The sequence below is a fragment of the Glossina fuscipes genome, unplaced genomic scaffold (genome assembly GCF_014805625.2).
Source record: "Glossina fuscipes isolate IAEA_lab_2018 unplaced genomic scaffold, Yale_Gfus_2 1, whole genome shotgun sequence".
NCBI lineage: Eukaryota > Metazoa > Arthropoda > Insecta > Diptera > Glossinidae > Glossina > Glossina fuscipes.
Window position 1 is genome coordinate 17,298,588 of NW_023998415.1, and position 13,130 is coordinate 17,311,717.

At 34.4% G+C, this 13,130-nt stretch overlaps 4 protein-coding genes and 1 pseudogene across 5 annotated transcripts in view; 3 read left to right on the top strand and 2 right to left on the bottom strand.

The window, feature by feature from the left end:
* Positions 1 to 8,551, bottom strand: part of LOC119631352 (ganglioside-induced differentiation-associated protein 1) — an 11,598-nt gene extending 3,047 nt beyond the window's left edge. The window contains exon 1 of the mRNA XM_038023483.1: positions 8,489 to 8,551. Within this exon, the coding sequence (XP_037879411.1) occupies positions 8,489 to 8,536 (48 nt within the window). The 5' untranslated portion in view covers positions 8,537 to 8,551. The remainder of the gene's footprint in view (positions 1 to 8,488) is intronic.
* On the bottom strand, positions 3,544 to 5,288 carry LOC119632023 (annotated as a pseudogene).
* Positions 6,829 to 7,956, top strand: LOC119631353 (peroxisome biogenesis factor 2). The gene is made up of 4 exons (XM_038023485.1): positions 6,829 to 6,911; positions 6,968 to 7,045; positions 7,105 to 7,536; positions 7,592 to 7,956. The coding sequence occupies exons 1-4, from the start codon at positions 6,870 to 6,872 to the stop codon at positions 7,895 to 7,897; spliced, it is 858 nt and encodes a 285-aa protein (XP_037879413.1). The 5' UTR covers positions 6,829 to 6,869; the 3' UTR covers positions 7,898 to 7,956.
* On the top strand, positions 8,068 to 12,833 carry LOC119631350 (DNA primase small subunit). 2 transcript variants are annotated; one of them, XM_038023478.1, is made up of 3 exons: positions 8,068 to 8,154; positions 11,107 to 11,272; positions 11,339 to 12,833. In XM_038023478.1, the coding sequence occupies exons 2-3, from the start codon at positions 11,113 to 11,115 to the stop codon at positions 12,511 to 12,513; spliced, it is 1,335 nt and encodes a 444-aa protein (XP_037879406.1). In that variant the 5' UTR covers positions 8,068 to 8,154; positions 11,107 to 11,112; the 3' UTR covers positions 12,514 to 12,833. The 2 variants fall into 2 exon arrangements, with proteins under 2 accessions (XP_037879406.1, XP_037879408.1); XM_038023480.1 differs by lacking the exon at positions 8,068 to 8,154 and adding an exon at positions 8,978 to 9,046.
* Positions 8,958 to 10,990, top strand: LOC119631351 (UPF0183 protein CG7083). The gene is made up of 3 exons (XM_038023481.1): positions 8,958 to 9,046; positions 9,133 to 9,275; positions 9,333 to 10,990. The coding sequence occupies exon 3, from the start codon at positions 9,343 to 9,345 to the stop codon at positions 10,654 to 10,656; it is 1,314 nt and encodes a 437-aa protein (XP_037879409.1). The 5' UTR covers positions 8,958 to 9,046; positions 9,133 to 9,275; positions 9,333 to 9,342; the 3' UTR covers positions 10,657 to 10,990.
* Positions 12,834 to 13,130: the final 297 nt, after the last annotated feature.

The following is a 13,130-nucleotide window of genomic DNA, read 5'->3' on the forward strand; positions in this document are numbered from 1 at the left end:
ACCTGCCATGATCCATCGGGGTTTCCTGTCAACTAGATATTCCGCCCTTTCAATACTCTCAGTATCCGAATGGTCAGCCATCCATATTAGGCGCACATTATCGTGATAGTGTAGATCATTCGATTTTTGAAGGCACTGTTGCCTTTTGAAAGCCCGGGCCGCATATATCAAGCCCAGTGTTGCTATTTTCCACTTTTAAATCATCGGTGTACTGCTTCCTTGCTTCCACTCGAGGTTTAAAAGCTCTTAGGTCACTCTGTAACGTTTTCGGTAAAGTAAATGTAGAAAATTTCATCCTTCTGTCTTCGATAATTCGTGAGTAATAAGCAAAAACACCTAAAATTTTTGCCTAGAGAAACGAAGTTGCGTTGTGTTTACGCTCTGAGCTCTGTGCATGTGCTCTGACCAATTTGCCTCGGTTTCAATGCCAACCAGCATACGAAACTTTCAATGTGTCTGTCAAATTTGAAGCCGACATCATCGTTTTTGCGTACAGGAGAGTGTCAACGACAAACACCACACAAACGGACAGACATGGCCTAATCAATTCAGAATTTCACGTTGATCAAGCATGTATATAGCCTTTATTTTATCTCTAAAACAAGCCTTTCTTTTGGATGTTGCAAATATTATGACAAAATCAGTATAACCTCACGTTTCGGTGGCAGATATACAAAATGGAAATTAAATTAATGTTTTTAGGGGACTTTTTTTCTTCACTTAATCTGCCCCTTACGAAATTTCGTCTTCAATAATTTGATTGTTATAACAGCAAGTTGAAGACTTTTCACTCTAATTTCTGGTTCCAAATATTTTCGAAAAATAGTTGACGAACATAACGCGATAATAATTCATATTAACAGTTACGGTCGCGTTGCTTTCGGTATAATAAAAAAAGTACGTACGCAAGATCATATAGTTCATTTTTATACCCATCATTGAAGGATGAGGGGTATACTTATTTTGTCAAAACATTTACAACGCCCAGATCGATCCCACAAGGTACATATATACTCTTGATCAGCATCAAATTCTGAATTGATTTAAACATGCCCGTTTGTCCGTCTGTGCAATGTCTGCTACAAACATTCTCCTGCTCGCCACAATCAAGCAATTAACTTCCAATTTGGCAGAAACATTGAAAATTCATGCACGCGGATTGATATTGAAAATTACTTAAATTGATCGAAGGACACGCCCACAGGAATAAAGGAATAAAAAATTGCTTTTTACTCATTACTCATAAAGTATTGCAGGCATTATACGTATATTCTATGGACGATCGTGTAGCACCTGTGTATAAATAGAGAAAATACATCACGCCTATCCAATGTTATGGTGTGTCAAAATTTTAGTTTTTTTTTTATATACTTTTATAAGGTACGGAAGCAAGCTTCAAAAACCCCATAAAGTACATAAATTCTTGATCAGTTTCAAATTTGTAATTGTTTATCCTCTGAATCATGTCAATGTTTCAATACCATTTTCACATCAAGGTCAAATATCCCAGTCTTTATATAATCATAACGAAATGAAGATCATCTATGCAATTTTAATATATCTTATTTTGAAGGCCTTTATGCAGATTGAATGAATGATGAATTTTAATTATGGCAAATTCTACGCAAATACCGAATTATATGGGTTGAACGATCGCATACCCACCACTATGCTTTTCGTATTATACTCTCTTAGATCTTTAATTTGATACTGGTATTATTAAGAAAAAAGTAATCGAGATGTCTACCATATTCACTTTAGAATTAACCCATTTTTAGGCAGGTAGTATATCTTCATTTGAGGAACGTATAAAATAGTTGTAAACATTCTGTTTCTGGCGATTTTTTCCATTTTCGCGTGTGAAGAGTATACTATTTTGTAAAGTAAAGGTTCAAAATATCAGCCCTCTAACTTTTATAATTTCTGAGAAACGTGCAAAAATCCGTAAATTTTTAAGAAAAACGAAATTGCGTTCAGTGTATGCTCTACTCCGGTCTTCTGCTCTCATCAATTTGACCTATTTTCAATACCAAACTGCATGCCAATATCAAACTGCGTGCGTACCAACTTTGAAGATGATATCTTCATTTTTGCGCCCAGAAGAGTGCCAACAACAGACACTACACACACACGGACAAACATGACATCAATTCAGAGTTTCACGTTGACCAAGAATATATATATTTTATAGGATCTTTGAAGCTTCGTTTTGGGTGTTAGTGGTAGGTATAAAAGGAAAAACTTAATTCAATATAAAGAAGTACTAATAAAGTTGTATGAATGCATTTTATAGAAGTTTTAAGTATTTGCATATTTAGAACACCTAAATTATTTTTTGAGGATACATTTATATATATGTATATAGATTTAGTTCACTTCAGGCACTTCATTTTCACGGACTATACAAAATATATCATTTTTACGGACTATTCATATATTCATTTTCACGACTACTCATCTTAAGGCGCAAATAAGTCAGATATCAGATAAAATGACGCTTTGTCTCTATAACGCATACAACCACGAAGGAAAGTACTTATCAGTTTGAGTACACAGCTGGACTAACAAATAAGAAATATCTGTTTCGTGATCGTATACGAGACAAATTCCACTGGAAAGCAAATTTGAACAATATTTTTAAACAATTTCCTAAATAATCAATTTCTATCATTTGTAATACGTTTCTGTTATCTTGTGAACTATAGGGGGCATAGGGGAGAGTTACGAACGAGCATGCGAGAGAAGTATTCAGTTGGTGAAGATACAGTTACTGGTCTATGGTTACTATCTATAACTAAATCACTAAAGACATTTCAATTCCTCATCCAAATAAATAAGAAAAACAAGCGTGATTATAGTGTATTTGCTGTTGTTGCTGAAATGCTAGACACAAATGGGACTATTTATGATGTATAAAACGCAGTTAAATCGGTGTTTAGTTATTGGAGTTGATGAAATAGTTACCATTATTATTATTGATACCTGGGCAAAATTTAAGCATAGTTGCTGTTAAGGTAGACACTTCTTTGTTTATTGTCGTTCATGCTGCTTTGATTTGATTCGGTATCTTATCCGCCGTCTGTGATATTGCAAATGAGCTTAGGGCTATGTATGGCCCCAAAAATGTTCGTTATTAAACAGCTAAAGGTAAGATTGTACGAATAACTGTTGTTAGCATTTTTATTTTAATTATATAAGCACACGTACTCGTAACAGTAAAAAAGTTTTTTGGAATCAAAATCTGCAGTTTCAGTTCCAAATCAACATTGTATTGTTTTATTACCAGAAAATAGTTTTAACAAAATAATTGATATGAATAATGAAAATTTTCAAAAAATGTACAAAATAGTTTTATAAGGAAAAACAAGCACTTACATACAAATTATATATATATATATATATATATATATATATATATATATATATATATATATATAATATATAAGTATAAGAACTGGAAAGTTGTGTGTACAATAAAATGAATTTTGTTTTCTGGATATCCTTTGCTTGAATTTATGTATACTCTTAACGAACGAGACAACTTTAACTGTACATCATTTCCGCCATTGGTGACATTTTCTATGAGATATGAACAAAAGTATCAAAATAGCTCGCCAACTCATTTACAGTCGTATCATCGCAGATAGAAGTGGCGGTACTGCCAGCCTGTTGAGGACATGAATTGCCATGACTAACATTTGTCAAGTTGTTTGGATCCGATGCAGTGCTTTTGGGCAATGGCAGATTGGTACCACTGTGCATACGCTCTCTTAATAAATTGGTTGTGCTCGAAATTCGACAACAGACTTGCTTAGGACGTGATCGAGTATATATTCGAACAGATGATCTATTAAGTGGCAACATATTTATTTTTGCAAATGGTGGCACAGTAGTAAAATTCTTTAAAATGCGATTATCTAATTTTTTTTGGTTAGCGTCGTTATCTCCCGATACATTGCAGCATTCCGTGATTAGTTCGTGGAAATCCGATATGCCAGATTTTGAAACACCATTATGGTGTGAATTATGATGTTCAAAGGACACATTAGATGAATTACTCGAGAAATACCGTCGACCCACCAATCCTTGAGAATGAAAAGCTTTAAGTACTCGTTTAGGTAAAATAGTTCGGCGATATCCTGCTGGCGTTGCAATCGACTTTTTTGGAACTTGCACTCCTTTAGTCGCTTTTAATCTATCTAAAACACTCTTTCGCATGCGAAACTCGCATCCATTCAAAACCGGCTGTCGAAGAGCAGATGTCTTCACGTTATTACTATCCGAAAATGGACTCATTCCTACTGGTACATCCTTTGATGATATAAAATGAGGTGCAGATTTGATCTGTAGTTTCTCTAATTCTTTTAACAAATTTTCTTCATCAGCCATTTAGTTAGGTTCGATTATGCTTTAATAAAATGTTCGTACTCAGAAATTTTATTTTTTCAAATTTAAATGGTATCCAATATTGTGTATTGTGATATGTAAATATTTCCAAAATTTCGACTAAATATTTGACAACAAAATTTTGTTTACTTAGAAGTGCCCACAACTCTGAATATGTCAAGCTATTCCTTAACTGTATTTTCAGGTAGTTTACCTTACATCGTAACCTACTGTTTTTTTTTAAGGTTATTAAATAAGATCAATCACTCCAGTTATTTTCCTTATTTTTCTTTACTCGATCTCCCAGGAATCCGCAAATTATTATCCCTAGAATTAGACGCAGCCGCTTTGAGCAGTTCTTTGTAGTCCAAGATGCACGACGGTATAACTGCCTGCCCCTCAACTTACGTATATTTTTCCATTTTAATAATGCGTTTCGGATGAAACTTTCCTTGCATTTCTACACCCTAGCTGCAATTAGTGACTGTTCTACACCCTAGCTGCAGTGCTGCACTTAGCAACTGTTCTACACCCCAGCTGCAGCGCTGCATCTAGCGACTGTCCTGCACGTGGCGGCTATGCTGCACTTACCTGAATGCAGCACCGCACTTAGCGACTTTTCTACACCCTAGCTGCAGCGCTGCACTTAGTAACTGTTCTACACCCTAGTGGCAGCGCTGCACTTAGCAACTGTGCTGCACATAGCACTTAACTGAATGCTGCTTATAGTTAAATGCAGCGCTGCACTCAACTGGAAAAGAGTTTTTGCAGGGTTAAGTGCAGTTTTTAGCTGATTTACTATGAAAGAGCACTTACTTCTAACTTTTAATTTCCAAAATTGTATTAGTTGCACTACTTAACACTGAATTAGTTAGTTATTTAGGAATTTTTTTTGATCAGCGGTCGTAAATTTAGTGCTTGTGTTGTGCTTGTCCAGGTTTGAGTCACTTGTTGTTATCAAATAACGTGTTCCGAAACAGAAGAATAATAAAATCCTTCAATATCAGTTTTGCACTAACACAAGCTTCTTAATTCATGAAAATCATAAATGGAGTTGTGAAAAAAAGGAGCAAAAGTAAGGCCGCTCAGAAAAGGCGGATAGTCATAACTCGTCCACAATAAATAACGATACGTTGAAATATTCGTTAGGGCTATGAAAAACTTCCATTCATTTAATGCTGCTACCTTGTGGCATTCTCTGCAATCATTGCCCTTTCAACTTTTTTTGAACTTCTTTGGGGCTGGAGAGCCAACTTGTAATTTGTATTTCGTAACCGCATTGTCTCTCTTGCACTTTTTTATTCTAGAACTTGCAATTGTAATTTAATTTTTATTCATAAGTCACATCCATATATTCATATTGTATTTATTTTTATGCATACGGATAGTAGCCTAAGTAGGTGACCGTATATCTTCTTTTTTTTTTAATTAAAAATCTAAATGTCGACTTTAAATTTTAAAGTATTAAACTTATGATGCTCTTTTGTTTCCACAAATACATACTTCGCTCTCTCCTTCCTTCTGTGTTTCCACGTAATTTTGAATGCAAATGCGGACGAAGTTAAAATTTTACACAAGGCTCACAAAAAAATATTTCGTTAGCAGTTCATGGGTGATGCAATATACAAATGCAGTATTGTGCTTAGCAATTTAATACTTCTCGTTTGACGCTAAGTATAGCTTGTTCTACCTCCTTAACTAAATTGGGTCGGGTCAAGAAAAATAATTGATACCAGAAGGATGGCCATAATTATTATTTAAACAAAGTTAATAGCGAAGCTAGTACCAGGCTTCACACTACATCGATTGAAGTGTAAAAATGTTTCTGAAAATTAACTTTCGTTCGTTTTGGTTTGCAAATTCGTAAAACTATCGATGCTATCATTCACGTGTAAAAGAAAAAACAGGAGGAAAAAGAAAATTTTTATTGTCCAAATCTGTAAAGAAGCAGCTGGTTCTCTTCTTTGATAAACAAACAAAAAAACCACTATTCCTGAAGTAGCGGACAAACATTTAGCAAATAAATTCAAAAAAAGAAAAAATAAATTAATCAACTTACATATTTTATATAGCTTTTGAAAAATGGAAAAAAGGTCAAATTTATGTAAAATGAAAGAAACTGTATAACAAAGAAACTTATAAAAAAAGGAATGTAAGAAAATAATTATGTAGTGCATTTTTTAAATTGACGAAGTTAACAATTGTGTTATTTTGTGAAACAATAGATCTAGCTTGGCCGCCAATGAAAGTTAATTTTCAAAAGCATGATTACCCTACAAATGAGCTTTGCTTTTTTTTTTTCTACCTGTTTTTCCTTTTGCGATTGCCTACTAATAGCACATATCACGAGATCGTAATATCAGATATTGCGTACATAACATTTGTCAATGATACCTGCAGCTATAAACAATCTGGCAACGAAATTTCTACACATGACAATACAGATTCAAAACAGTAAATAGGTACGCAAACACAACTACAAGATGGTAGCTATTAAAAATCAATATGTACCTCGAGTGAATCAGGTATTTTTGCGCTGAATAACCCCCAATTCTTGTAGTCTTAACAAGTTATTTTACAGATTGATGTTATCGCCCTAAATACTGATATAACCCGTTTGATTAGAGAAAACATCTTGGAAAATTTGCAAGCGGTTTTCGTGAGTACTTGAGAACATTATCTTAGTACGCAATTCTTATAAAGCCATTACACTTCCAGCCAAATTTATCTTCCAAAATTCAACCGGAATTGGACCTTATTGTGCAAACTGCTATTTGGATCGGTTCGATTGGAAAATGTTCTTCAACATTTGGTCAGCAACTTTTAGTTTTGTCTTACGATCCTGAGCGCTTGACTCTGTCTAAACTGGCTTTACACTTTTGTTTGACCATTTTACCCAGTTATATAAAAAGCATTGAAGAACGACGATTGGGCGCCAATTTTAATTGGTTACGTAATGTAATTGAGTGGGGAGAAAGCACTGTTTTGACTTTGTCGATATTTAATTTTTTCCGTTTTCTGAAAACTGGACGAAAACCCACTCTAGTTGATTTCTTATTGGGCTTGGATTACATCAGTTTGAGACACAACCAACGTAGAGAAATCGGGTATAAATATTTAACTCGTGAATTACTATGGGGCGGCTTTATGGTGATTTGTTTCTGTGAATAATTTGAATTTATTTTTAAACTATTCCCTATTGCAGGAAATTTTGGGATTGCTGTTGCCTCTCATAAATTTTCGTAAGTTACAACGTCAGATGAATGTTCTATTTAAGCGACGACAGAAAACCGATTCTATTAGATCAAACTTCGTAGGAGATATAAAGCCTAAGGTGTTACCTACAACAACTTGCGCTTATTGCGACGAACGACCTACTTTACCTCATTATATGGGTTGTCAGCACGTCTATTGTTATTACTGTTTAGCAGCCAACATTTGCACTGATTCAAAATTCTGTTGTGTTAAATGTGATAAGAATGAATCGTGCGATCGTTTCAGGATGTTATGATTGGCAAATTGAAATTTTGCTCTCTTATGAATTATAAGGTGGCAACTGTGATATTCTGGTTTTCCTTTTTCCTCTGTTCTTTGCTGATCGATAAAAAGAAATTGGTTTTTGTGTTGTAAAGTGATATGAGCAAGTTTTACAAATAATAAATATAAATATAATTAAGTGAAGAAAGTAAAAGACATATTAATATAAATGTATAAAACAATTTCTCTATTTTAAGAAATAATATTCGCCTACTTGAAGATCAATAAAAGGTAATATTGGGAGGTTTTATGTTTTTGCGTGAAAAAGGCGCGAACGGAATGAAACGCTTGTTGCATTTTCTGTACATTTGCAATTCACTTTGTATGTGGAAAGTGTGAAGAAAACGTTCAATTTTCAATATTAAGCAATTTTTGTTTTAAATATGTAGAAATACACTTTTTAAGAAATAGAGCAAATTTTACAATCAAGCTCAATTTTTTATTAAGTAAATTAATATTTGTAAGGGCGTACTGTTAAAGATCAAAATGAACGATTTTGTGCTCTTGTCAATCGATCAGAATCTTAGGTGAATAATTAGTATTATGTGCCGAACTGAATACGCACCTTAAACCTTCGAAATGAAATGCATAATATTGCTCGTGAATAAACCATTCTGGAAGGAGATCATTTTTCAAAATTTGTTAAATTAATCGAGATTTAGTATAACCGTGTAGGTTAACAACTTGAAAAGTAGATTCGTAAAACATTTATAAACGAGAAAAGATTTTAACTTTGGCTTGTCTTAAAAGCGTTTGCGTCCAGTATAGACACATATATATTGTAAAATATATAAGTTTATGAGCCGAAACTTTAATTTTACTTTATGGACGTGATCTTTAGTTATTCCCTTGATTCATTGCTTTTATGAATGTTGTCAAGTACGAGATTTGGGAAGATATACTGCCATATATGATTTTTTAATTAGCAAAAAATACAGCCAAGTTTAAACATTTGTATCACCTCAGCTGATTACTTCATTAATGAAACATATATCGTACGGTAAATAAAAAAAACATGAACGCAGTAAAAGATACGACGAAATAAATTGCTTTCGTAAATATTAAAATAAATAATTTAAATTAACAATCTAAAGTAGAGTTATTTCAAAAGATTTTGTTAAAGGTAAGCGGAACACAGTAAATTAGAAAAAATATTCAAATTTTAAAAAGTGCATTGATAATAATTGCGTTTTTTGTTTTGTTATCAAGGAGGGGTCAAAACAAAGAACAATATAATCAGAATAAATATTCTACGAGAAGAGCTGTAACCTTGGTTAGTTAGTTAAAAAAAAAAAAAAACAAAAAAAAAAGAACTTTCAAATCACTGCCAGTGTCTGCCAACTTATAAAAAGGTAGATCTTGAAGATAATAAGGAATTGTGAATATTCATCACATGTTTGCCATTATAGATTATACAACATGCTTGATCTGGAAATAGTGCCCGAGATATCACTTGGTTGCGATGTTTGGGAATTTGTATTGGGTATGCACTTTTCTCAAGCAATTGCCATCATACAATCGCAGGTCGGCATCATTAAAGGTGTTCAAGTCCTTTATTCGGATACTAATCCATTAGGAGTGGATATTATTATTAACCTGCCACAAGATGGTTTACGTTTGATATTTGATCCTGTGGTACAACGCTTAAAGATCATTGAAGTTTTCAACATGAAATTGGTGAAACTAAAGTACGGCGGAGTTTATTTCAATTCTCCTGAAGTACTGCCTTCAATAGAGCAAATTGAGCATTCTTTTGGTGCTACCCATCCAGGAGTGTACGATGCTGCTAAGCAACTTTTTGCTTTGCACTTTCGAGGTTTAAGTTTCTACTTTCCTGTAGACAGTAAATTACACGCCAGTTATGCCCATGGTTTGGGATCCTTGGTATTTCTAAGCGGTGCATCGCCTGTTGTTTCTAAAATGTCACTCTACGCGGGCAGCAACGTAGCAGAAAATAAAACCCCTCCGCTGCCTCTGTCGTGCTATCATCGGCAGCTGTATTTAGATTCAGCAACAGTTTTACGTTCCGTACTTGGGTGCACTAAAGGGCTTAAACTAAAATTGTTTACTGAAGGTTCAGGTCGCTCTTTGGAACCTCGAAAACAATGCTTCACCAAGGAAATCTTGTTTGGAGATAGTTGTCAAGATGTTACTACTCAATTAGGAGCTCCAAATCGTATTTTTTTTAAAAGCGAAGACAAGATGAAGATACATTCGTCTAGCGTTAACCGTCAAGCTCAAAGTAAACGCAGTGACATTTTTTTCAACTATTTCACATTGGGCATCGACGTACTTTTCGACGCCCGTACTCAGACATGTAAAAAATTTATATTGCATACCAACTATCCCGGTCATTTCAATTTCAACATGTACCATAGATGCGAGTTTCAGTTCCAGTTACAGCCTGAACGTTCACTTGATGGTGGGTCAAGGGCTTCCTATGGTGATTCTCCCGATAGTCCTATAACAATTAATGCATATTCGAAATGGAATGAAATAAGTGCTGCCATGGTTCCTTCAGAGAGACCAGTAGTTCTACATCGAGCCAGTTCTACTAACACAGCCAATCCATTTGGTTCGACGTTTTGCTACGGTTATCAGGATATAATATTTGAAGTAATGCCAAACAATCATATAGCCTCGGTAACATTGTATGGCATGACTCCGGCCAAACCCTCCGACGATATCTGGCAGCATCACAAAATGCAGGATATACGTCTCACCGTAGCGTGAGATCGTTTGACGAAAAATGCTATTAACATGTTTTTTCAAACAAATATTGAGGACTTTTCTTTAATTAAATAAGTGCACAAACGACGCCTGTATTAAAAGACGCGACAGCATTAAATTACATAACCCTATTTCTGACCTTGACTATCTGAATAAAGTGTCTGCATCAACGTGCAGGCAAAGTATGTTGAGAAAAATCTCAAAATATTTTAGTTATATTTGGTGGTATTGAATTTCGAATGAAAGGGTTCCTCCACAAGTAACATATTTATTTTTTTTAGTTTACTTTAAGAATCCATTCAACTTTCTTATAAGTTAAAATTTCTTTACCCTTAAAATAAACAATTTATTAAAAACAGCATTAATATGTGTTTGAATATTTTATTAATTTTACGTTAAAAAAAAAAAAACGCAATTTTATCTATAATAAAATTTGGAAATCTTTATTTTAAGTTCAAAATGGAAAAGGATCATATGGACAATCATCAGAAGGAGGTGATGCATGAGAAAAAAGATGAAACTTTGTATGATTCCACATTGTTACCTTTCATGTTACCTGTTTACTACAAACGTTTATTTCCACATAAACCATTCTATCGTTGGCTCTCGTACAGTCTATGTGAGTTGGTCTAAAGTTATTGGACGTGAACTCTTTACTTATAAATGTTTATTTTTTTTGTTTTAGTTGAAGAGAAGATATTTACCAACCGGGAAATCTCCTTCACTCTGCACGATGACATTTATATACGTTTCTTGTGCTTTGAAACGCAAATTGAGCTCGAGAAGGAAATTTGTTCCAAGAACCCTTACAAAATTGATATAGGTGCTGTTATGAGCACAAGACCCAAAAATCGAATAACTGCTGCTACTATGACACCGGTACAAAGAGAACTGGTCTTTGATATTGATATGACAGACTACGATGACGTACGCACTTGTTGTGGCGGCACGAATGTGTGCCAGAAATGTTGGAAATTTATGGTAATTGCTTGTCGTATTCTGGATGTGGGATTACGTGACGACTTTAATTATGAACATATTTTGTGGGTATTTTCTGGACGCCGCGGCATTCATTGTTGGGTTTGTGATTATCAAGCACGCCATCTGGATACCGCGGCGCGAAGTGCGGTTGCTGAATACTTTCAGCTAGTTTCCCATATTATGACAGATGGCATAATGGTTCCCCGTGCCAATATAGGTGACAAAATGGCTCGCAGCGTGAAGAGAGCTTTTAAGATTATAGAACCTCTATTTGAAGAAATCATACTCCATGATCAGGATATTTTTCTTGGACGTAAAGGTATAACTAAGTTGTGCCTCTTCATAAGCGATGAAAATGCGCGTAAAGAAAGTGAACAGTTTTTGTTGAACAATTTGAAAGAGGGTCATCATTCCGTTGATGTGTGGGACAATTTTAAGCGTTATGCAAAATCGATGCGCTGCAATTCGAGCAGTAGTGTGTGGTCGCGGCGTCTTAAAAATATTGTTGAGGAAATCCAATTTGCCTGTTTGTACCCGAGATTAGATATAAATGTAACGAAAGGCTTTAACCATCTCCTAAAGTCCCCCTTTTGTATTCATCCGTCAAGTGGAAGAGTATCAATACCTTTCAATCCGAGTGCTGTGGCTAAATTGAATCCGTCCACAGTACCAACGATAACGCAACTACTTCGTGAGATCAATGTTTTTGATGAGAAGTCAAAACAGTACGACGAACAAGATGAAAAGGATCATATCAAAGACTATAAAAAAACCGGTATGTTTAAGGGAGTTCTCGTATTCGAAGAATTTTTGCGCAAATTGGAAAGTAGTTTAAGAGCTAAATTTATTGAACAGAATGAACGAAAATTGGAATTTTAAATAATCTTTTACTTGTTTAAGTTGATTTTGATTTTGTTCCATTAATTAATACAGTTTCCAAAATGAAAAGATAGCCTTTTTAATATTTTAGAGCAGAGCTGAACAATATTTTGGCGCTACCCTTGCTAACAGGTCGCAATTTTTGAGATAAATTTGGTAAAGTGACGTGTTTTGGCCCAAGGAGGAACGCTATTGGAAATGGTTCGGATCGATCCACTTTTTCGACGACATCGTCCATATAACGTCCTATTCTGAAAATCCGTTATATGGAAAAAAATTACAATTTACAAAAGTTCTCGGCAAAATTGACTAAGTAGTAGTATTTCGGCATTCCAAAGAGGTATGAAAACTTTGGACAGGCTGGAACAATTTTTGAACCCCATCTCATATAACGAAAACTGTACAAAAAGGTATAATTGTCAAGGCTTCATGACGAAAATTATATCATGATAGTAACTTGACATTAAAAAAAATTAACTGTAGCAAATTTGGATCACCTCGATCTATTTTTTGTATCCGACCGCAATAAGAATTTTCGTGAGAGTTGCTACTTCGTAGAGCAGTTACCTTTTAATATAATCAAAATTGACTCACAAAATTTTGGACCATCTACGCCT

Coding starts and splice junctions, on each gene's coding strand:
- LOC119631353 (XM_038023485.1), top strand. CDS start 6,870: ATGGTAGCTATTAAAAATCAATATGTACCTCGAGTGAATCAG. Junction 6,912..6,967: donor ATGTACCTCGAGTGAATCAG/GTATTTTTGCGC, acceptor GTTATTTTACAG/ATTGATGTTATCGCCCTAAA. Junction 7,046..7,104: donor AAAATTTGCAAGCGGTTTTC/GTGAGTACTTGA, acceptor TTACACTTCCAG/CCAAATTTATCTTCCAAAAT.
- LOC119631351 (XM_038023481.1), top strand. CDS start 9,343: ATGCTTGATCTGGAAATAGTGCCCGAGATATCACTTGGTTGCGATGTT.
- LOC119631350 (XM_038023478.1), top strand. CDS start 11,113: ATGGAAAAGGATCATATGGACAATCATCAGAAGGAGGTGATGCATGAG. Junction 11,273..11,338: donor TTGGCTCTCGTACAGTCTAT/GTGAGTTGGTCT, acceptor TTTTTGTTTTAG/TTGAAGAGAAGATATTTACC.